The sequence below is a fragment of the Hordeum vulgare genome, chromosome 4H (assembly GCF_904849725.1).
Source record: "Hordeum vulgare subsp. vulgare chromosome 4H, MorexV3_pseudomolecules_assembly, whole genome shotgun sequence".
Classification (NCBI taxonomy): Eukaryota; Viridiplantae; Streptophyta; class Magnoliopsida; order Poales; family Poaceae; genus Hordeum; species Hordeum vulgare.
The window spans coordinates 57059657-57082009 of record NC_058521.1 but is presented as its reverse complement, the minus strand read 5'-3'; the positions used below and the strand labels follow the sequence as shown (position 1 = coordinate 57082009).

At 50.0% G+C, this 22353-nt stretch overlaps 2 protein-coding genes across 6 annotated transcripts in view; one reads left to right on the top strand and one right to left on the bottom strand.

The window, feature by feature from the left end:
* The window catches only part of LOC123447860 (disease resistance protein RGA5-like), a 45604-nt gene extending 26941 nt beyond the window's left edge, over nt 1-18663 (bottom strand). Inside the window, exons 1-8 of one of the 5 annotated variants that reach the window (XM_045124564.1) lie at nt 18249-18663; nt 16327-17183; nt 13932-16028; nt 13234-13773; nt 13067-13154; nt 5200-5262; nt 4957-5120; nt 1381-1456 (exon numbers count right to left, since the gene is read on the bottom strand). In XM_045124564.1, the coding sequence (XP_044980499.1) occupies nt 1381-1456; nt 4957-5120; nt 5200-5262; nt 13067-13154; nt 13234-13773; nt 13932-16028; nt 16327-17177 (3879 nt within the window). In that variant the 5' untranslated portion in view covers nt 17178-17183; nt 18249-18663. The remainder of the gene's footprint in view (nt 1-1380; nt 1457-4956; nt 5121-5199; nt 5263-13066; nt 13155-13233; nt 13774-13931; nt 16029-16326; nt 17184-18248) is intronic. The other 4 variants (XM_045124566.1, XM_045124563.1, XM_045124565.1 and 1 more) reach the window with 4 other exon arrangements.
* Nucleotides 18664-18730: 67 nt separating this feature from the next.
* LOC123447862 (disease resistance protein RGA4-like) lies at nt 18731-22082 on the top strand. Its single transcript, XM_045124568.1, has 2 exons — nt 18731-19655; nt 19779-22082. Exons 1-2 carry the CDS (start codon nt 18820-18822, stop codon nt 21907-21909), a joined length of 2967 nt encoding a protein of 988 aa, XP_044980503.1. The 5' UTR covers nt 18731-18819; the 3' UTR covers nt 21910-22082.
* Nucleotides 22083-22353: the final 271 nt, after the last annotated feature.

The following is a 22353-nucleotide window of genomic DNA, read 5'->3' as shown; positions in this document are numbered from 1 at the left end:
TATAGGTCTCTTGAGCCATACCTCTGAGTCTATTCAAGTGTTAACTTTTCGTGTCACGCATGACATGGGGTGTCAAAGTGTATATGTGGATTGCCTATCCCTTTTCACTAGTTCGGACCTTTGGTTGCGTTGCCTAGTGCATGAAGCTTAACCAAGTGCATTTCCTCCAATTCCCCATGATTCCCATTTAGCCCTCTAGAAGAAAAAGAAAATATCTCTCTCCCGATTGTGTGTATCTCCTTATAGGAAAAGAAGGGAAGTATCTCTCTCCCGATTGCATGTATCTCCTCCATTCCTGACTTAATTGATTTACTTGCCTCTAACTAACGAATTAGCCTAGGCTAATTACGTCCTAAACTCTCTAAAGTTTCGTGCTTTGGTCATCGTGCCGAAAAATGTGTAAAATTCCAATTTTGGCAACATAACATGTCGACGGGGAGGTTCAGAGGAATGATAAGGTTTTTTGGTGGTAGATTTAGTTGCACCAAAAGTGTATATGGGTTGGACTGAACTGGGCTACAGAGACAAAAGATAAATGAAACTTCCGCACATGCGGATACGGAAGGTTCGTTTCCATTTCCACAAGAAGCTACCATTTCCCTTTCCGTTTTGTAAATTTCCTTTTTTATTCTGATATTTTCTCTCCGTTTCCATATTTTTACGAAACGAACGGGAAGTTTCCGCTCAACTTTGTAAACAGATGCTGGACCACACTGAGTTCAGAGCCGAGGCCGCAGCATCTAGAAGCTTGCACCCTCTGTGACCAGGAAGATGAAACAATCTTGCACCTATGCACCAAATGCACATGCTTGAGACAAGTGTTGGCATCCTGCTCCCTACAAATTATCTGCCCCCAGTCAACAGACTGACTTCAACTATTGGTTCGAGCAGGCTGCGGAGCGAGCTGGTGCAGAAAAGCTGAAGGGAGCGAGGTCGCTGACCTAACTCACCATTTGGAGGTTATGGCAGCTTTGTAATGGCTGTGTTTTCGATGGGGCTTTGCCAAACTGTTCAGCGCTGGTTGACTCGACTGTTTTTTTAGCTGAAGTTGATGTGAGGGAAAACTATGGTTGCCAGCCGGAGCTAAAGCTGTGTGACAGGACGGCTCCCATCGCATACCCAGCCTCCTGACCTCACTGTTTAGACTATCACCCGAGTGCAGTACAGTTCAATCTTTTTTTGCTTTCTTAGACTTATCTCTTAACTTTCTATGCATTCCTTTTGCTTTTGGTTCTTGTGGGGTAGAGTTGTAGGGTTTTGCATCATCTTGACGCTCTTCTATTACAAAACGTAAAATAAAAGGTACCCTTAAAATGATACAGTTAGACACAATACAGTACAATATGAAGATGCTACTAAACTTTTTAAGGATGGACTCACATGCTTAGCCATTCCAATGTCAGCCAATTTAACAACACCGTTAACGTCAATTAGCATATTTTCTCCTTTGATATCCCTGTAAGAGTACATTCATATGCATAAAAGTGTTATATTGATGCAGAAGTGAATACCAGCATAAGAAAACAATTCTTGAAGTTATTTTAGTTGCAAGAAAACTTTAATGGAAGCCATAGAAATAGGAACTCAAATTCGTTTTCACAAAACTTGAGCACAGGTGGTCGGATTGTACATCCACTCTCCCAGCCAAGTGAGCTACACTCTCTTCCTAACTACTCCGTATGTAAAGAAATATAAGATCATTTAGATCACATTCTGGTAGTTGTCCATTGAGACATGTGAGATTTGGCTTTGACATCCGAGCCCTCCACCAGTGTATGTGCGTCTAGAATAACAACAAAAGCAGATAAGCATCCATGTTCCTTCTCAACCTGCCTTCGTTTACCACATTCATATACATGTCTGGCGGAAAAAGAAACAAAAAAATTGCACACAGGCAGCTTCGAAGTCCTTGCTTTTTGTAGCAGTGGCAACTGGCAAGGATGGACATAAAATGGCACTACTTCCGTCCAGAAACAACTGTCGCTCAAACTGATGTATCTAGATGCATTTCAGTGCTAGATACATCCGTTTGAGCGGGAGTTATTTATGGATGGAGGGAGTATATGATTATGGACGCAACATCCTATAGACTCAAAATAATAAGAGTTAACAGAGAACAATGAACAAGATTTGACCTGCAGACCAGGGATATGAGAACATTATATTGACAGGTCCAAGTACAAATTCAAAACCTTTGACTACATCAACCTATCTAAGATGAAACATATCAATGTAAAATTAAACAGTACATATGGACAGCTAAAGAAACAGCTGCATCTTCGACAATGCAACACCATCCATGAATACGCTTCTAGATAGGATCCAGGACGAGGCCCGTTCTTGGGCGGCCGCCGGGGCACCTGGCCTCCGGCTTGTGATTCCACAAACCTGGGATGTCCACTAATTGTAATGTAATTCGTGTCCTAGGACGATTGTACCTGAACTCCTTGTTTCCAATGCAAAGAAACGCAAATGCCTTTTGCGTTTTCTCGAAAGAAGGAAACACGTTTCTCAAGCGAGAAGTCAATCTCCCGGTGAGGATTTGACCTCCCCGGCAAGGATTCATCTCTGCCGGCGAGGATTCAACCACTCAGATGACAAAACAACTCATTCCGACGAGGGATTGAGCTTCTCCGGCGAGATATCGAGGGACAAAGGAAGAGGTAGAGAGACAGCATCATGCACAAGGGAGAGATGACGAGGGGGAGAGGTGGCGTGAGAAGGAAACCTAGGCTCACTATTGACTGTGCACATACGAGAGCTCTAGTAGAAGAATAGGAAGATGGGCATGTGGTTTAATGGGCTAGGCCAACCCATCTAGCTTATTTCTTCACACTACACTACTAACGCCTAATCGCGCCTAATTTCGCCTAATCGCGCCTAAGCTAGAAAAGCGCAAGTAGGTGACCGGACGCATAATTAACGCCTAGCGCTTTTTGAACTTTGGTTAGGAGTACAGGTAAGGAGGTCTAGATTGATACCAATACATAAGGGGACCTAGATCAATACTAATAATAATAATACTCCTTAACAATTGAAACAATAACTCCATCTGTCATCCTATATTTATATATCCAAACGAATGGGAGAACATCAAGATAGATAAAGGTAGTGAGGATAAAGGGGCAGGAATTGCTTCATTTTGGATAAAGTGTGTATTTATTGACTCATAATGTAGCATTAAGGATACGATCATAGTGAGTACACACCCAACCTCTGCATAACAAGGATGCACACAACCAACACACACACACAAACGATCACACCGGCAAAGAGCAAAGTCATACAAGACCGAAATTATACCTAGGCGGAGGGAGAAAAAGAAAAAGAAATCGATGGAACAACGATTAACAATATACACCAGTGACCAACGACACCAACCATCTCTTGACATCACAAGGATTACGAGAATGGTTCTTTAAAAGCGACACCTCCAGGAAGGGAACAACACACAAGCGCCTTCGTCGCCAGATCCAACCGCCGAAGGTCAGATTGTGGATTTTCACCCTAAAGATTATATCCGAGCAAATTCCAAGCAATACATTCATCAAGGTAGCGACACAACTGTTAGAGTATATATTATATAGCCGTGTACCCTTTTGTATTTATCCCAATATATAAGGGGTTTCCTGCATATAGTCCACCACCTGTACATGTATATATATCGGCCTATGGCCTCATGGGAATACAAGTTGCTTATTCCTAACAACAACAAAGGTTGCAATTGTCAGGTATAACCAACTAGGGGCGACTTAGACTCTAATACCATGTTAAGCTTCATGCACTAGCCAACACAACCAAAAGTCCAAACTAATGGAAAGGGCTAGACAATCTTCAACATAGATCATCTTGAGGAAAAGGACACGACCACCACCATGCATCACCCGTAGCGACGCATACCGCGAGCCACCGATGCATGCTGCCAGCCCACAAAGGAATCATCGGTAGCTCCGCACCCACAACAACATATCGTACTGAGCTGACTCATCACCGGCAAATGTTGGTGCCAGATGGGAAGGTCGAAGCTGTTAGGAAAGCAACTTGTATTCCCATGAGGCCATAGGCCAGTATATATACATGTACAGGTGGTGGACTATATGCAGGAAACCCCTTATATATTGGGATAAATACAAAAGGGTACATGACTTATATTATAACTCTAACAGAAGCCACTCAGACGACCGCCATTTAACCGATGTTGCAACTACGGGGAGTGCCAGCCAGCCAGCACCGCCTAACAGCATGCTGGCTAGACCCACATCGCCACCTGACCTTGAACACGAGTCCAAGTGAAGGACCACCATGACCGCCACCTCCTATGGACAAAGGCCACGGCAGCTGCAGCTTGGCCACCGCCTCGACGTGTTGCACGCCGGCACCAAAGAGGCACCCAGGAGCAAAGACCTTGGCATGAGCATGCTCCCCGATTGAATCATGGCGGTTGCAGGTCCTTCCGGAGGTCCTCATGGCGGCTGCAGAGCCCAGAAACCTATGTCTCAAGATTTGCCGATGCCGCAAATTTCCGTCTTCAACAAGGCCACCGGCCAGCCATGAATTGTCATTGCCACTGCCTGCACCTCGCCAAAAAATGCCAAAAACGCCGCGGCAACAGAGCCCCATTGCCGCCAGTGCCGTCTGGCGGCGGCAAGGGGAGGGCACACGAAGAGTTATTGCTTCTAAAAACGAAAGGGGGGAGCAAGATAACCAGCATCAATATTTATTGTTCGTTATCCGGATGAGCAAAATAGATCACATATCACGATCTAGTAAATCAAAATCAAAGAGAATACAAGAAAATGAAGTGAACAAAAGAAGGCGGTTTAACGGAGAATGGACAAAAGTGGAAGGTAAAACATTGCAAGCAGCAGGGAAGAGCAAAACATGAGTTCAGAAACTGCTGACACACTGACCTAGTTAGCGGAAACTATGTAAACAAGGATACATATTTGCACATACCTATGCATAATATTTTGGCCATGCAAAAATGCTAAACCTCTAAGAATATGGCGAGTGAAGTTGCAGACAATCGATTCTGTTATCGCTCCACAATGTTGTTTGATATACTTATTAATTGAACCAGGATAAACATACTCCATGTAAACATAGAGCTGGTCTTTTATCTGCAAGATCCTCCAAGAAATAAGATTACATCATGGGATCATGTGGAATTAATCAACTCAGATTGGAAGGGAAACTTACAGTTTCACTACCATAATACTGAACTATGTTCTCATGCTTAAATTGACTTAGAAGCTTTATTTCCTGAAAAGAATGAAAGTATGTCAACAAAGGCACCTTGAAAAGTTGTTATACATCATCACAGAGCAGAAAAGCGAAGTACCGAGTGATTGTCACACAAAGAGAACTAAGATGAATCCTTACAAGATGGTACAATTAGGGTACTTAGAGACTTAAGTTCCATTTTGGTTGATGAAGATTTTAAGTATTTCTGTGAGCATGTGAAATTACGTTCCAAGTTTCGGGTGCTAGGGTTGGAGTATAATCTATTTTTCTTGTTCTATTGGCAATTTGATGTTACATTGGTAGTCCTCCCTATATAGAGAGTTGGAATGAATTAAAAGCCAATGCAATAACTAACAAGCATGGAAACGAATTAGATTGATATGGAAATCCCAGGGCTAACTTGAAAATCAAACTACCATCGAATGGCTGGCCTTTTCCTTGGTGCGTTAGCCATGCATCCGCTCCCACATGACAGTAGGCATTTGTAACACTTTAAAAAATTATAATATTCAGTAAACAAAATAAGCTAGAAACTTATTTCTCAGAATGAGAAACCTAGAAAAAGAACAATGTCGGTGTACTAAAAAACGGGGTTCCCCCGAGCACACCAAAATGGGCCTCCCGAGGAAAAACTCCACGAACTTAACCAAGTTAAGTTATGGCGTAAGTTGAAGAAGCTTGGCCTCATCCAGTTATGCTACGAGCCAATCAAGCAAATCTTAATGCCTGGTCGGGCATGGCCCTGCTTTGCATTAAATGTGTTGTGGGCAAATTCACTTTACCTGACCGCTTAAGCCCGAGGTAGCCATGTCTGGAGGTTGTTGTGCTCGGGAGCCTTGGGGTGCTTGGGAAAGCATTGCGGAGCTACCGTTCTTTAGCTTTGCTCGGAGTATCTCTTTTGTTCTTGTGAATGACAGGCTATCAACCGTAGCCCGGCAGGCTATGTATTTTAGGGGATTGATGGCGCTTTCATAGGGCGGTATCTCGATTCCACGCGCGATAAGGGGGCAACTAATCAAACTGACGCGAGGACATAGGGCCTCCTTTTGACTATGGCCCTGACGCCCTGACAAGAGCAGCAACCTCCATCAACCACCATACGCTGACATGTGGAGCCCAGAGCGACGCTAGTGACCAGGTGTATCTCTCGACTAGAGATAAATGGGATTCCGGCGGCCATTTACTTGCCACTCTTGGCAAACTCCATGGAGGATCCCAAAAACTTCAGATCTAGGAAGAGGAAGAAGAGAAGGGTGCTCGGGGTAGGTATAGGCCCACCAAAGCACTACCAAAGCTAGCTGCCAATACTCAGCTCCAACTTGTAGTTCATTTGTTCGTCATCCATCAAATACACATAAAGCAGGAGTAAGATATTACACCCACAGGGTAACTGCTTGTGTCATTAGTCCTTAGGAAGCTGTGAGAATCTGCGAGTGTTTTAACCCCTGGCCGAACAACTAAAAGGGGTGTCGGTTTTTACTCACAACATAAGCCATGGGTAGGCTAAAGATGGTGGGAACCGAAGTGACACCGGAGGGCGCTGGGGCCGAGGTTGGTACAAGCAGGAAACGCACGATGTACCCAGGTTTAGGGCTCTCCGTAGAGATAACACCCCTAATCCTGCCGGAGTGTATAATGTATCAATGATGCTACAATGTGCTCCTGGAGTTGTTCAGCGAAGGAGGAAGAAGGAGCAGTCGGCTCGCCTCTACCTCTCCTGTGTGGTGTGTATGTGTTGAGTTGACCGACACTCTGCATGGAGGGGGGTCAGGGGGTTTTATAGACGAACCCACCGAGCTACAATAAGGATAAAAGTACATGAGTGGGACCCGGCTGGCAGCCTCGCCGGCTGGCCAGGGGGCCCGCGTGGGTCTTGTCTTGTCGTTGGAGGGGCCAGCCGGCTGCAAGGTTCGTCTGGCTATGGGACCCGCCGGCTAGCCAGTGAGGCTCTCGCGTAAGGTTGACGCAGGACACGTGTAGTACGTTCGGCATCGTCTTGCAAGATTCGTCATGGGCCGCCACTACGGCCGTCTCCACTGTTCCCACGCCGAGTGCAGTAATGGAGTGGGAGTTTGACGGACCGACACTGTGCAGGATGATGGATCGAAGCCGGAGTAGGTCGGCGGCATGGCCGCCGACGCCGTACCTGCCGTGCACCCCAATCCAGTACCTTGGCTGACGCGTAGCCACCTTTAACCGTAGGGTCTCGTCATGACCTACGGTCTGATGTGACTTGAGCTCCCTAGCCGGCTGGTCGTTTAACTAGCCGGCCTGGGCACGGCCGCCTCGCCTCTAGCCGGCCGGCATGGCCTAGACGGCCAGAGGGAGGTAGCCGTCTCGCCTCTAGCCGGCAGGAGCTTCCTGGCTAGCCATAGGGAGTTGGCCGTCTTGCCCCCAGCCGGCAGGTGCTTCCTAGCCGGCCAGGGGGACTTGGGCTTTGTAAAATGATTCATGTTGTTCCTTCATGGTAGAAGGCAAAGGAATAGGCTTGATGAGCCTACCCCGAGGTTATCCCCTGACAGCAGTCCCCGAAGAAGGGGAGGCCCGCCGCCATGGAGTGGGTGGCCTTGCCGGCTTGAGTTATTTGCCGTTGATTTTCCTTTGCCGCCTGCGATAGGAGACGCCGGCTCGGAAGCCGTCTGGCTTCCAAGAGACGCCTCGGCTTCGTCGTAAGTCGCGCAGATTGCGCCACGTGCCAGGCCCCGGCCTGACGTGATGATGGTTTGCTCAGATGACAGGACGGGGCCTAAGCCCTGGGTCCCGCCACGACGCCCCCTCGGCCCCCGCGCGGAGGATCCTCTGCGGATTTACTCCGCGACGGTTGTGTTTCGGGAGTCGTAATGTCCCCGTAATGATCGGGGAAGGTGGGCCCTGTGCGCACCGGATCCCCTTCCCACGATCCATCGTGGGGCTTAAATGGGGTGCGGGGTACCGAGGAGGCCATTCGCCCCCTTCTAGCCCCGCACTTGCGCCCTCTCCTTCCCGAGCCCAGAGAAAGAGAGAGTTTCGCTTCGTCTTCGTCGTCGCGCAGGCCACCGCCGCCAACCACCAGGCCTCCGCCGCACGCCATCATGTGGAGCGGCGCCCCCAAGAAGGGTCAGCACAACGGTGCTTGGCTTGGCAGCGACACCAGCGTCGACCATATCTGCTTCCTCCCGCATCGGTTGTGGCGGCGCGGGTGCCAGGAGCCGAAAACTCCCCGATGCCGAGGGCGGGAGAGGTAGTCGTGTTCGATGAACACTTCTACCATGGCTTCGGGCTTCCAGCGAGCAACTTCTTCTCCAACTTCCTCATCTTCTTCGGCTTGCAGCCGCACCACCTCGCGCCTAACGCCATTCTTCAACTCGCTGCCTACGTCGTCCTTTGCGAGGGCTTTATGGGCATCGAGCCCCACCTCGATCTTTGGCAGAAACTCTTCTTCTTCAAGCAGCAGTCCATATAGATGGACAAGGCCGAGGCGGAGAAGCTCACGGACCCCCGTCCGATGACCCCGTGCGGCGCGGCACTGGTGCATCACCGGACGACGTGCGGCTTCCCCCAGATGCCGCTCCATGACTCCATCAAGCTGGGCAGAGGGGGTTCTTCTATGTGAAGAACGTCGACCCCTCCCGCGACAGCCTTAACCTGCCACCCTTCGTCATCGCTCCTCCTATGGCGAGGAGGAATTGGAAGGCTTCGTATCCGAAGCCAATCGCCGAGGTGGCGCAGATATGCACCTACCTCGAGACCATGAAGACTCGCGGCCCAGGAGGCCGCGACTTGCTCACCACCATGATGACCCGCCGGGTCCTGCCTCTGTAGAGGCGGCCCCATCTGATCTGTCAGATGGGCGGCCGGCACGATCCTTGCCGGCTCCCCACCAAGAACTTCCAGGCCGGCGCGGTGGGTCCGGAACGTGAACTTGATCTCCTCCGCTAACATGGACGAAGGTGGAGATTGGGAGTGTGGAATGCGCCCTTACGACCGAGCCCATCCGGCCGAGTGGTAAGCGCCTTCCCAAACTTTGTCTTGTTTATCTTTGAACTCGTTGTTCTTTCTTCTGAGCCGGCTACTAACTCCCTTGCTCAGTTGTTCGAGATCCTGCAAGAGCTCAACCCGCCCGCCGCCGACGTGGAGACGTCGGACCCCTCGGAAATCGAGGATGAGGGGGTGATCGAGCCGCCAGCCGCCGCCTCCGATGGTTCGCAGGAAGCGCTCAAGTCGGAGGGCTCCGAGCCGCCTGGTGAGCACCTAAAGCCCTCCATTCTTGACTAGACAGATGATGACGAGACACTGTCTGCTCCATCTGATGCAGCCTTCGAGGAGGATCCAAAGGATTTGGAGGAAGTCACCAGCCCTCCCCTGATGCGGGGCCGTCGCAAGGCTAGCGAGACGGCCAGGAACAAGGGCAAGGGGGCGGTTACATCCAAGTCGGCCCCCAAACGTGCCGCAACGGGGCCTCCAGCCAGAGGACGCGGAGGCGGCGCCAAGAAGCACCGCGTCGGCGTCGGCCGGAAGCGAGTGCCCGTAGTGACGGGGTAAGAGTCCTTTGTTATCTCTTTTTTGTTTTACCGCGTGAGGATGGTTTCCTCAAATGGTGCTTGACAGGGAGGCGGAAGACGTGGAGGAAGAAACCACCTCCGCCGCCGAGCAAGCCGGCTGGGCAGCTGCTGATGCTGCCAAGAAGGCGCTGGAGGACGAGTCCGCCCTTCGCTGGGAGGCGGCGGCGAACAAGACGGCCGCGAGCCAATCCAAGCCCAGCCGGGCCGAGAAGCCGAAGGAGAAACGGTCGAAGGCCAAGCACGACCCCGTCAAGCGAGCCCACGTGGAGGAGCCAGCTAGCGATGCGGCTCCGAAGCGTGCCCAGGGGGCCAAGGCAGCCAAGACCGCTGAGCCGGCCGCCTCCACGCCAGTGGACCTCGAGCTGATCCCCGACACGCCGGAAGCTGACGTAGACGACGTCGCCGAAGATGACCATGGGGGCGCCGGAGGTGACCATGGATGCGCCGGAGACGGCTGATCCACCCCCAGCTGATGAGACGGCGCCGGCCAGGACGTCAAGGGAGCCGGCCACGAACCCACCTCCTGGAGACGGCACCATCGTCGTGTCCAGCCGCGGCCCGGCCGCCCCAGGAGCCGGCCCCATCGCCGGGAGCCGGCCCATGAGGACTTGGCGCGTGGCCAATGCTGAGCGCACAGCATTGCCCCCAGGCACCGAGCTCAGCGGTGTCCCGGAGCTGGTGGCGCTGTTCTCCAGCAGCCGCGACAAGGTGCAGCATGCAGCCAGGGTGGCCCAGTGCGATCTGGAACGCCTTGAAGAGCAAACCAGGATGAGTCTTTTGTCTTCTGCCTTGGTTTGGCTTTTCTCTTTTTTCTGCTCTTGAATCAGTGGGGGCGCGCCAGCGCACCCACTGGGTGTAGCCCCCGAGAATCGGGCCGGCCAAGCATTGGTCGGGCCAAATCTCCTTGTGCTATGTTCATCTTTGCTTTTTTAGTGAGGGCGCCCTAACGCACCCACTGGGTGTAGCCCCCGAGAATCGGGCCGGCTATGAGTTAGTCGGGCCGAATCTTACTTCTTGCTTTCTTTGCTTTGCTCGTAGGAACTTCATGACGCCCAAGTGCAGGCGTACAACACGCTGCGGGCCCAAGTCCAGGCGGCTGACGGCCAAGTTGGCGATCTCCAGGGCCGGCTGGATGCTGCCGTCTCGGAGCGAGACGTCCTGCGCGAGGCGGACAAGCAGCTCCAGCAGCAGCTGGGTCTTCTCCAGACGGATAAGAAGGATCGCGAGGCGGCCCGTCAGGCTGAACTGGAGCAGCTGCGCACCATCCTTCAGGAGAAGGACACCTCCCATGTTGCCGACACGGAGCGTCTCAAGACGGCTCATCTCGAGGAGATGAAGCTCAAGGACGCTGCCCTGAAGGAGGAGGATGCCCTGATCCAGAAGCAGGCGCAGCTGGCCAAGGCGATGGAGACGGCCGAGAACCTCCGAGACGAGCTCTCCCGCGTGACTCGAGAGAGCACGGTGCGGGAGCGCGAGGCCCTGGAGGAGGCTCGTGAGACCGACATCCATTTCAACCGTAAGCCTTTCTTTATCTTTTCTTGATTTTTTCTTCTTTGTTAGTCTCCCCTCTTACTCTTCTTCGCACCACTTCCCATACCCCAGGAATCTTCCCTGGGACACGGAAAGCGGCTGAAACGGCTGTGGAGACCAGCCGTGAGGAGCGTCACGCTGCTGGTGAGGAGGTGGATGCCGACGCCGGCTGGTCTGTGGAGGAGATCGCCGTCGGCATCAGGGTCCGCCTGCTCGTACTGGCCGACTCCTGGGAACCGCTCCAGCGCGCAGGCGCGTCGATGATAAGGGCGTTGTGGCCCGAAGCTGTAGAGTCGGAGTCGATGAGTCGGATGTCACGCTGGCTGGAAGCTGGTGCCGCCCGCCTCGACGCCTGGCGCGCCTCAGCCGCGCGCGCTGGCGCCTACATGGCGTTGCGCTTGGCCAAGTCCTGGTATCGAAACCTGGACTTGGGCAAGCTCGCCGCACAGCGCGACGGCTCGGAGGGTGAGTATCAGGCCATGAAGGACCAACTGCGGATGAGGGCTAGCGACATCGCCTCTTTTGCCGCCTGGGATGAGCTCAACTTGGAGCGTGCTGAAGATGAAAACGTGATCCCTGGGGATTTGTTCCATCTTCAGCCGTATGACGCCGATGGCAGCTCTGCCAAGGCGGCCCTTGAGGAGGAGGCGGCCGACTCCAGCAGCGAGGCTTCTGCAGACTCGACCGCGAGGGACGTAGCTGAAGGCTCTCGTGGTGGAGACGGCGCATCCGCCTCGGGCGTAACCGGCGATGGTGAAGCCACCACTTCAGGAGCTGCAGCCGGGGCAACAGACGGAGCCGCCGCCCCTTAGCTGGTCCTTTTGTTTTTTCATTGTCTGCAATGTATCGTCAGTCCAATAGTTCCAACCACTGGGGGTGTTTATCGTAATGAACTTCGGCCGTGGGCCTTTTGAATGCTTTCGAATGTAATATATTCTGCATTGAATTAGTAAACACCATGCTTGCTGCCTTGTATTTTCATCTTTTGATTCCTGTATGACTCCTTTTTCTCTAACTCCTTTATTCTCTCTAACATCCACCTCGCCAGCCCAACAGCCAGGAGCCGGTCTGTACCTGTCGTGCACCCCAATCCAGTACCTTGGCTGACGCGTAGCCACCTTTAACTGTAGGGTCTCGTCATGACCTACGGTCTGATGTGACTTGAGCTCCCTAGCTGGCTAGTCGTTTAACTAGCCGGCTAGTCGTTTAACTAGCCGGCTAGTCGTTTAACTAGCCGGCCTGGGCACGGCCGCCTCGCCTCTAGCCGACCGGCTTGGCCTAGATGGCCAGAGGGAGGTAGCCGTCTCGCCTCTAGCCGGCAAGAGCTTCCTAGCCGGCCAGAGGGAGTTGGCCGTCTTGCCCCCAGCCGGCAGGTGCTTCCTAGCCGGCCAGGGGGACTTGGGCTTTGTAAAATGATTCATGTTGTTCCTTCATGGTAGAAGGCAAAGGAGTAGGCTTGATGAGCCTACCCCGGGGTTATCCCCCCGACAGGGGGTCTCCTTTGATCCCTAATCTTGACGATCACACGTCGACAAACAATAACAAAGAAAAGTATTAAGACAGAACTTACAGAAATGATAAAAAAAATACTCCCTCCATCCTGAATTAGAAATGGATGTATCTAAAACTAAAAATACATCTAGACACATCCATTTCTGCGACAAGTAATTCGAGGCGGAGGGACTAGATTCTAAGTTACTGCAAAAGAACAGCTTGTAATTACTTAAGAGTGCATAGCCAGATTTAATAACCTGATCTAATTGCTTCAAGGACTCGGTAGATCTCGAATCATTAGGAATTATATTGATCTCTTTAACTGCACAAACAGCCCCAGTGTGCCTACATTTAAATGGCAGTAACCCAACATTCAGAATTTAACATGAATAGATGCAATGGCATACGGATTACACTTCCATACCTGTTGGTAGCTTCATATACACAACCAAATGTACCACTACCTATAAGTTTTCTCTTTTGCCATTGACCAGCTAAGGACATTTCAACTTTTGGAGCGGGTTGATTACTGAGAGTTGTTTTCATTTGGCTTATAGCACTGGGAGGAAGTGGTAAAGGGTGAAAATAGGCAGTACTCCAGGTGCCTTCAGTAGGTGAAATATGGTCTTCTGGGGATAACATCGGGTTCATAGCTGATTGAGGGGCACTGGTATTCCTTGGTGTAAGAGAAGGACTTCTCAATGCCCTTGACCAAGGAGATCCCTCTGGGTCCCATGTATATGTTTCAGGTAAAGATTGATGAGATGATGGAGCTGACCACGATTGTGGACTTTGAACAGATGATGTAGTAGATGAAAAGCTCACTGCTTCAGCTGCAATATTATCCTCTAACTTTTCAGGAAATGCCTTTCTGATGTTACTTGGCATAGTCAGCTTTGTATCGTCTAGGCATAAATCCTTATGCTGAGGAAACACTTGCATGATCTGACTTGTCACCCTGTAACTATCAGACATGTATGTGAGTAATATATAAAGGTTTTGCTGGCAAAATACGGTGTGCATGTTTAACTTGTGGGAAAATGCCGTAAAGGTCATAATAATATTTGCTTTTCGCAACCGGGGGGGGGGGGGGGGGGGGGGGGGAGTGGGTTGATAGCATACCCGCTATCAGCAAACTGCTTTGTATCTTCCTCGGTCTCATTTACCCCACACTCTTTTTGTAGAATTTCATGCCATTCACTTGATGAGCTGTTGACTTGGGTCCTAGACTCATTCTCTTCCTCAATCCAATCTACCCGTTTTACATTGACGTAATTAGGAAACCTTTGATGCTTGCGAATGGTGTCCTTGAACGCAGACTCTGCAGCACTTCTGTCAGGTTCCTCAGCACCCACGGCTGCCCCAATTATTCCATCAATCTTCTTCAGGTTTACCAAGTGCTGAATGCCGGCAATCAAAACATCATGCTGCTGTCCTTTGCGGGCATTGAAACCTAGCTTGAGCTTATGAACATTCGGCAATGCTCCTTCCTGGAAGGCCAGGCACAGTACACCACACATGTATTTGAAATACTTGAGAGCAGGGAATGACCCATTGTTGAAGATGATGCTTTCTGCAGGGGGTTGCCGGACATACAATGAAAGAACAGTGAGGGCAGGCAATCCTGTGATGCTGTCAATATCATTCCTTCGTAGTTCACAGACCACAAGACTCAAATAGCAAAGTTTGCAAACTACTCCAATATCCTTGGGAACCCTGGAAAACATGCAGATTGGGGGCAACAAATCAAGTCTCTGAAGACCCTGAAGAAAGACAGGAGGAGAGCAAACGCTGCTCAAGACATCATGGTAAATGGCTGTGCTTAAAGCTCCAGGAGCCAGAATGACAGATTTGAGGTTAACAAGCTTGATAACTGAAGAGGCCAGAGCTACCATGTTTCTCTTCAGATGCTCATCAGACTGCACTGTGGAATAGGTGAGATGAAGATATTGCAGGTTCATCAGGCCACCGAGGCTCAGTACATTGTCTTCAGTGTTATTGCCAAGATCAAAATACTGTAGTGTACGCAGAGATCTGATGCGGCCAATCCCATCAGGTAGATTTGTCTCATCTCGAAGAGAGAGATGCAATAAGCCTGGGAGATCAATAATATCCAATGGAACAGAAGATATTCTTGCATTTATTTCCAGTGTTTCCATGTATCGTAATCCTTGCATCTGGGCTGGTAGTTCTACAATCATATCGCATGAAATCTTCAAATATCTGAGGTGAACCAAACTGCAAATTCTTGTGAGGTTGAGACTCGTATGCCCATATTGGTTGCCCCAAAACTCAAGGGTCAGAACTCGCAGCAACTTAAACTCCACATCAGAAGGCAAACATCTGAGAAGTCCAAAAAAGAAAAGTGATCGCGATTGCGACAGTATTACGCCTGATGGCTTGGTCGCATATTTGGCACTGCTAAAGTGGAGAGAAAGTCGACGAATCATATTACAGTTTCCTGTGATGGCTTTTGAGTAATCCATGGAAGTGATAAAATTCTCTTCTTTAGACTTGTACATAATAAGATCACGTACAGTGTGGTGCATTGTACAAGAATACACCTCATCATTATGGTTAATTTGCTCAGGTTGGATCATTCCCCTGTTGACAAGCTCAGAAAAATAGCTATCCGCAATTTCCTCTACCTCTTTTTCTTCCTTTGCAGTAATGAAACCTTCAGATATCCATTGCTTTAACAAATCAACCTTCCACATCGTGCACCCCTCCGGATACATAGTAAGATACAGCAAGCATGTCTTCAAATAATGAGGAAGATTACTGTAGCTAAGGTTTAGTACTTCTTTCAGCATCTCTTCCAAAGTAGGACTACTACTTAAATTGGAGCATAAACATTTTTGCAGATGATGCCATAGCTCCGAGTTGTCCGTCTGACTTGCTAAGAGACCAGAAATACAGATGGTTGCTAGTGGCAAACCACCACACTTTCTAATGATTCCATATGAAACTTCCCTCAATTGATCAGGACACCGATGTTCAGAGCCAAAAACAATACTGAAGAACAATTCTGCAGAGGCATGGCTGCCAAGGGGTTTCATGTTCAAAATATTATCAGACTGGTAACCACAACATTCCAGAGCTACACTGTCAGTTTCTGCTGTTGTTATTATTCTACTGTAATTATTACCATCCGGAAAAGCGCTTTTAACAATATCCCATGTTTTTGTTTCCCAGAGATCATCAATTACTATAAAGTATCTGCAAAATAAATTTATATATGACTATATATTTTCTGAAAAATACGAATGTACTCAATGGTTGATCAGCATTTTCATTTCTATCACTAACTACAAGCAAGAAATACAATTAAACATTTACTGTTTTTGTTTCTCCAAATGTTCAAAGAGTTATACCATACATTTGGTCCATCGACTGTGCACATTCACAAAATTCCACTGCACAATCATGAGCACTGGATTTTATATGAGTCGCAGGATAGCTAAATCAACTGATTGCACACGCACTTTCATGGGACAAAAGAAAGTAAATAAGGTACCTCTTATCTTGGAGATATTTCATGAGATTGTCAATGAGATTTTGCACCTCGCAGGAATAAGAGGGTAGTCGACAACACTGAACTTGGGAGAGGATGTCCCCAAGTAGTCTCTTTGTGTCAGACTTTCGCGATGCCCGCACAAAAGCCAAGCAGTCAAACTGCCCTCCAAGCTCATAGTACAGTTGTTTAGCCAGCGTGGTCTTGCCAACCCCTGCAGGGCCATCTATACATGCCACTTTCAGTTGTTGATCAGCATCCTCAGTAAGCCACTTGGTAAACTTAATCTTCAGGTCATCGAAACCAACAAGGAAATCCATCGCCTGTCCATATAGGCCCCGAACCCGATTGTGCCCAGTGAACCCATGGCTAGAACTGGAGGCACAAGCATCAAGATGATACCTCTCACGCCGTTCACTCGCCTCCAGCACCAGGGTCCTGAACTCTGCGATCTTGGATATCCTTGTGGACGGCTTCAGCGACTTGAAAAGCCGAGACACCTTGACACGACAGACCCTGTGGCTGCGGCTGGATCTGGTCTTGATGCCGTCGCCGGTGTGCCTCAGCATCATGTCGTCGATGAAGTCCTCTACTTCATAGGAAAGTTCACGCACCTCATCCATCCAGTATATCGTCTTGTGGTTGGGGATATCCGCCATTGACTGCTCCAACAGGTCGGCGCTTAATTTTTCGAGATCTTCCTTGAGGAGCTCGATTCCGTGCTTCAGTGGCTTGGGCAGCCGGTAGTCGGGGGCCAGCAGCGAATGCAGCTTCCTAAGAAGGGGGCCCATGGCACCCAGGGAAGAGCTCATCGGAGCCTCCATGGCACTCGTGGCGAACAGAGAAGAACTCATCTCTACCTGAAACAAGGAAAGCATGGAGAAGAATGACATGTAAGGGCAAAAGCAGTGTGATAAGAGAAAAACTAGGCACACAACACTCAAAACCAGTTCTGCTCCAACGTCTAGCATTGATTGTGTGGCCCACCGTACTGGAAACTGTCAGCACTTGAAGATGAACGAAGCTAAATTACACCCCCCCCCCACCCACCCACCCAAAAAAAAGGCAAGCATTCACATACCATGCTTATCAATTACTAAGTAGCATCGGATGCGGAGATCAACAACACATATTCGCACACCATGCTTATCTATTGATGTCGCAGATCACAGGCAACTCCCATACTAGATGAATCAGGACGGGGCGGGGGCGGGGGCGGCGGATGGGTTCGTGGGGGACGAGGAGCGATCTCGTGAGGGAAGGTAATGCTTCGTTACCAGGGGGAGGTGGGTGGTAGCGACCGAGACTTGTTCTGGAACCGTTTACAGGGGGAGATGATTACGGTGCATCCATTCCAAACGTCTGGAACGGTTGTGGTTAACGGTGTAAACAGGTGACGGTGCGAATTGGTCGAAACAAACACCTCCTAAGTATGATGTCGCATACCGGTTGTCTAACTATAATGGTATAACATTTTCTTTATAACTAGTCTTAAAGTGGATGTCGCAGCCTTGAGGCCTCGTTTGTTAGAAGGGGGTTGGGAGGGTTTGCAGGGAATTAACCACGCGGGCCTGGTAATCCTCAGAAATCCCGACCAGACCGTTTGACGCGCAGGGTTTTGAGTGGCCCAAACCCTTCGATCTCCACCAACCCCCTTCATTCCAGGCGGAACTGAACCCACCAGGTCCTACTCGTGGAACTAGATAACGAAGAGATCGGGTGAGACGTTGAGATCGTCCGAGTTTTAATCAAACGCAGGGAATTAGGAAGGGAAGGGATTAGTGGGGATTGGGTGAACGGGAGGGAATCACCGAATCCCCTGCAATCCTCGACCTCCTTGGGGCAGGAAAACCACCCTTGTCAAACGAAGCCTGAGTTCTTTTTATTGAATGCACGAGGTTGAAAATTAGGATGGAATGAATAACCTGGAGATATATTCCTGGTCGGAATAGCCTTCTCTCCGCCCTGCGCTATCACCGCCGAAATCCCCTCTTCCTCCCACCAATTCAGAAATCCCCAAATCGATGTAGCCTGGAGCGGGATAGGGACGACAGCCGGCGCGGGCCTCGTTGACGGCGAGGGCGAGGGCGGGGCTTGGCTGCTGCTGCTCTAGATGCGAGTAGATGAGGCGCGGCGGCCAGACCAAGAGCAGCCGCTGGCTTCGGTTTGGAGCTAAGCTAGCTTGCCTGAGTCGATGGGTTGCTCCTCCTGCTAGCTAGCTTGCTTGGGTTGGTGCGGTTGCCGGCCTGCCGGGCAGAGGAGGAGGCACCGCCGCACCGGTTGAAGACGACGGAGGAGAAACTCCGCCCACGGCGACGGAACGAATCTACGATAGAAAGGTTGGGAGATATTTTGGGCTGTCGAGGCACCGGCGGGCCCCACCTCCTAAGTCTCTAGTCCACTCTTCTCCTCTATCCCCTTTCCTTCACATCTTCTCTTCCAGTTCGGCTGCGCTTCCATCCCTCTCCACATTCTCGGCCAGCGAGCTGAGAGGAGATGGAGGCGGCTCTTCTGGGCGGGTTCATCAAGGTCATCCTGCCGAGGCTCTTCGCTCTGATCGACGACAAGTACAAGCTGCACAAGGGCGTCAAGAGCGACATCAAGTTCCTCGTGAAGGAGCTCCGCATGATCGTCGGCGCCATCGACGACGACGAGCTCTCGGCGGCCTCCTCCTCCGCCGCCGCGCGCCTGTCGATCCAGGACCTGCGCGAGCTGGCCCACGGCATAGAGGACTGCATCGACGGCCTCGCGTATCGCGCCACCTGGGAGCAGCAGGCGTCCTTCTTCCGCCGGAGCGTCCGGCTTCGGCCCCCCAAGGCGCTCAAGACCAGTGCGCAGCTCGCTCGGGAGATGCAGCGGCTCAGGCAGATGGCCAAGGAGGCGCACGACCGGAAGCAGAGGTACGCGGCCGACTTCCCCGCCGGCGGCCAGCCCTCCTCTGCCACCCAGCCGGTGGATGAATCACCCTCTTGCCCGTCCGATCCGCGCATCCTTGACGCTGATCTCGTCGGCGTCGACGAGCCCCTCGCGGAGCTGCTGGAGCAGCTGGCTGAGGGGCAGCCCAGCCGGCTGAAGGTGATCGCCGTCGTCGGGTTTTGCGGCTTGGGGAAGACCGCCCTCGCCGCGGAAGTGTACAACAGAGAAACCCGCAGCGAGAGATTTGAGAAGCACGCGTGGGTTTATGCGGCGCTCAGGAGCCCACGGGAGGTGCTGGCGGACATGCTCCGGAAACTTAGCTCCGACGCTCCTTCTTGCCAGGGGAAAAGTGTGCTGGAGACCTCCGATGTCGGCCAACTCTGCGCAGAACTCAAACAACAGCTGGTGAAGAAGAGGTAATCGACTTCGGGCTTTGCCTGATTCATTTCGCCTTTGCACCTATAATTTCAAGAAACATCTCTCTCCTTTATCTGCCACAGATTTGTGTTACTTATTTCTCTTCATGATCTGTCTTTCAGATATTTCATTGTGATCGATGACATTCGAACAGAAGATCAGTGGAAAACCATCAAATCTGCCTTGCCAGCAGATAAGGGTATTAGCAGCAGAATACTGGTGACGACAACTATTCAGTCAGTAGCTAATGCCTGCAGTTCTAGTAATGGCTATGTTCACAAGATGAGCAGACTTGATAAAATATGCTCGAAACAGTTGTTCACCAAGAAAGCTTGTCCAGACAAATATTCATGTTACAAGCAGCCTGATCCAGCAGAAGTTTTGAAGAAATGTGACGGCCAACCTCTTGCGCTGGTGACAATAGGTGAATTCTTGCAAGCAAAGGGTTGGCCAACAGGACCTAGCTGTGAAGATATCTGCACCCAGATAGGTTATCACCTGGAGAATGACAAGAGCTTTGAAAAAATGCGAGGTGTGCTGATTCATAACTACACCACTCTGCCTAGCCATGCTCTCAAAGCCTGCTTGCTATATTTCGGTATGTTCCCAAGTAATCGTCCCATCAGGAAGAAAAGTCTTTTGAGACGATGGCTTGCTGAGGGATTTGTAGAACCGCAACCTTCGCCGAGCTCCCCGGATCCCATAGCTGCTTTCAATGCCCTCATAGATCGAAACATCATTGAGCCAATCAACTTGAGCAACAATGATAATGTGAAGACTTGTCAAACATATGGCATGATGCGTGAGTTCATTTTGCACATGTCCATCTCTCAGAACTTCGTTACCTTGTTTTGCAATGACAAGATAGAGCCCAAATACGTTCGTCGGCTTTCTCTCCATGAGAGCTCTGCTACAGATGCTGACAGCTTCAGCAACGTTGATTTATCACTTGTCCGGTCTCTAGCAATCTTCGGGAAGGCAAGTCAAACTGTATTGGACCTCAGCAAGTACCATCTTCTGCGAGTATTGGATCTTGAAAAATGTGAGGAGTTGAAGGATGATCATGTCAAAGACATATGCAACCTGCTGCTTCTGAAATATCTGAGCCTTGGAGGTGGTGTTACCACAATTCCAAGAGATATTGTTAAACTGAAACATTTGGTATCACTTGATGTAAGGAGAACAAAGATACAGATACTGCATGTAGAAGTCTTCCAGTTGCCGTCTTTAATTCACTTATTTGGGAAGTTTAAGCTTACAGATATGGTCAAGCCAAAAAGTGAAGTACATGAGTTTCTCTCCAAAGGAAAAAGTAACTTAGAAACGCTAGCAGGATTTGTTACTGACGGAAGTGGAGGGTTCCTGCATCTTATGTGTTATATGAATAAACTGAGCAAGGTGAAGATTTCGTGTGAGTCGCCTGCAGGCTGCGCTGACCGAACTCATCTTAAGGAGGTCATTCAGCAGTTCATTGAGGATGAAAAGCAGGCAAATGTTGGTTCTCGCTCTTTATCGCTTCATTTCAGCAAATGCTGTGAAGAGCTCCTGAATTCCTTAAAAGGACCCTGCTACCTCAGCTCACTGAAATTGCACGGTGACTTGGCTGCACTACCTCAGTTTGTTGTGTCACTTCGGGGCCTCAGGGAGTTATGCCTTTCGTCTACTAAATTGACAACCGGTGTTCTTGAAGCTTTGAGTAATTTGAACTACCTGCAGTACTTGAAACTGGTTGCTCATGATCTCGAGAAGTTCATCGCAAGAGACCGGGCGTTCTGCAGGCTTCTACGCCTTTCTTTGGAACTGCAATGTCCAACTTTCCCCACAATAGAAGAAGGGGCGCTGCCATTCCTTGTCACACTCCAGCTGCTCTGTAAAGATCTACATGGCCTTTCTGACCTCAAAATAGAATATCTCAAACATCTCAAGGAGGTCACTCTTGACCCTAGAGTCACTCCAACAACAAGAGGAGAATGGGAGAAGGCTGCTAGGGGGCATCCGAACAGGCCAAAAGTTTTGCTGCTCAAATCTGTTGATGCAGCACAAAGTGAGCTTGCAGGCTACCCTATAGCGTCAGGGCCAGCTGAAAGTGCCATTACGGAAAGTTATGTTGCATCTGAGGGATCAATTCAAGAAACTAGCATTCAAGCACTGCTTAACCAGGGGCTGGTTGGATCGTCCTCTGTGATGAGGAAACAGAACACTTCTGTTTTGAGCAATATGGGGCTCTCAGAGGTTTCTTCTGCTTTAAGATGATTTGGCGACCTCGACGATGGGTATCTGGCCGGCAAAGATGATGGGCTATAAGCTCTCACCGGTCCTTATAGGAGAGCTTGATCGGAGCGTCACTATAAGATCAGATGACCTGAATAAAATTAGATAAACCTGTAACAAACCATTTTATCAGAAGATAGTTAGTGTTTAACCAATGTTCCAATAGCATCTACATCCGGACTGGTTGAATTCCACCCCCCCCCCCCCCCCCCGGCCCCCCGCGGCACGTGGATTACAAAGAAGAGATAATAACAGTTTATATACCTCTGGTTGGCAATGCTTTCGTAAACTACCTGCAAGCTGATCGTTGGAAGGAATTAATGTAATCTCTAACTGTTTACTGACAACATGTTCTCTAACAAAATAAAATTCTATCTCAATATGTTTTGTTCTTGCATGAAATGTTGGATTGGTAGACAGATAATT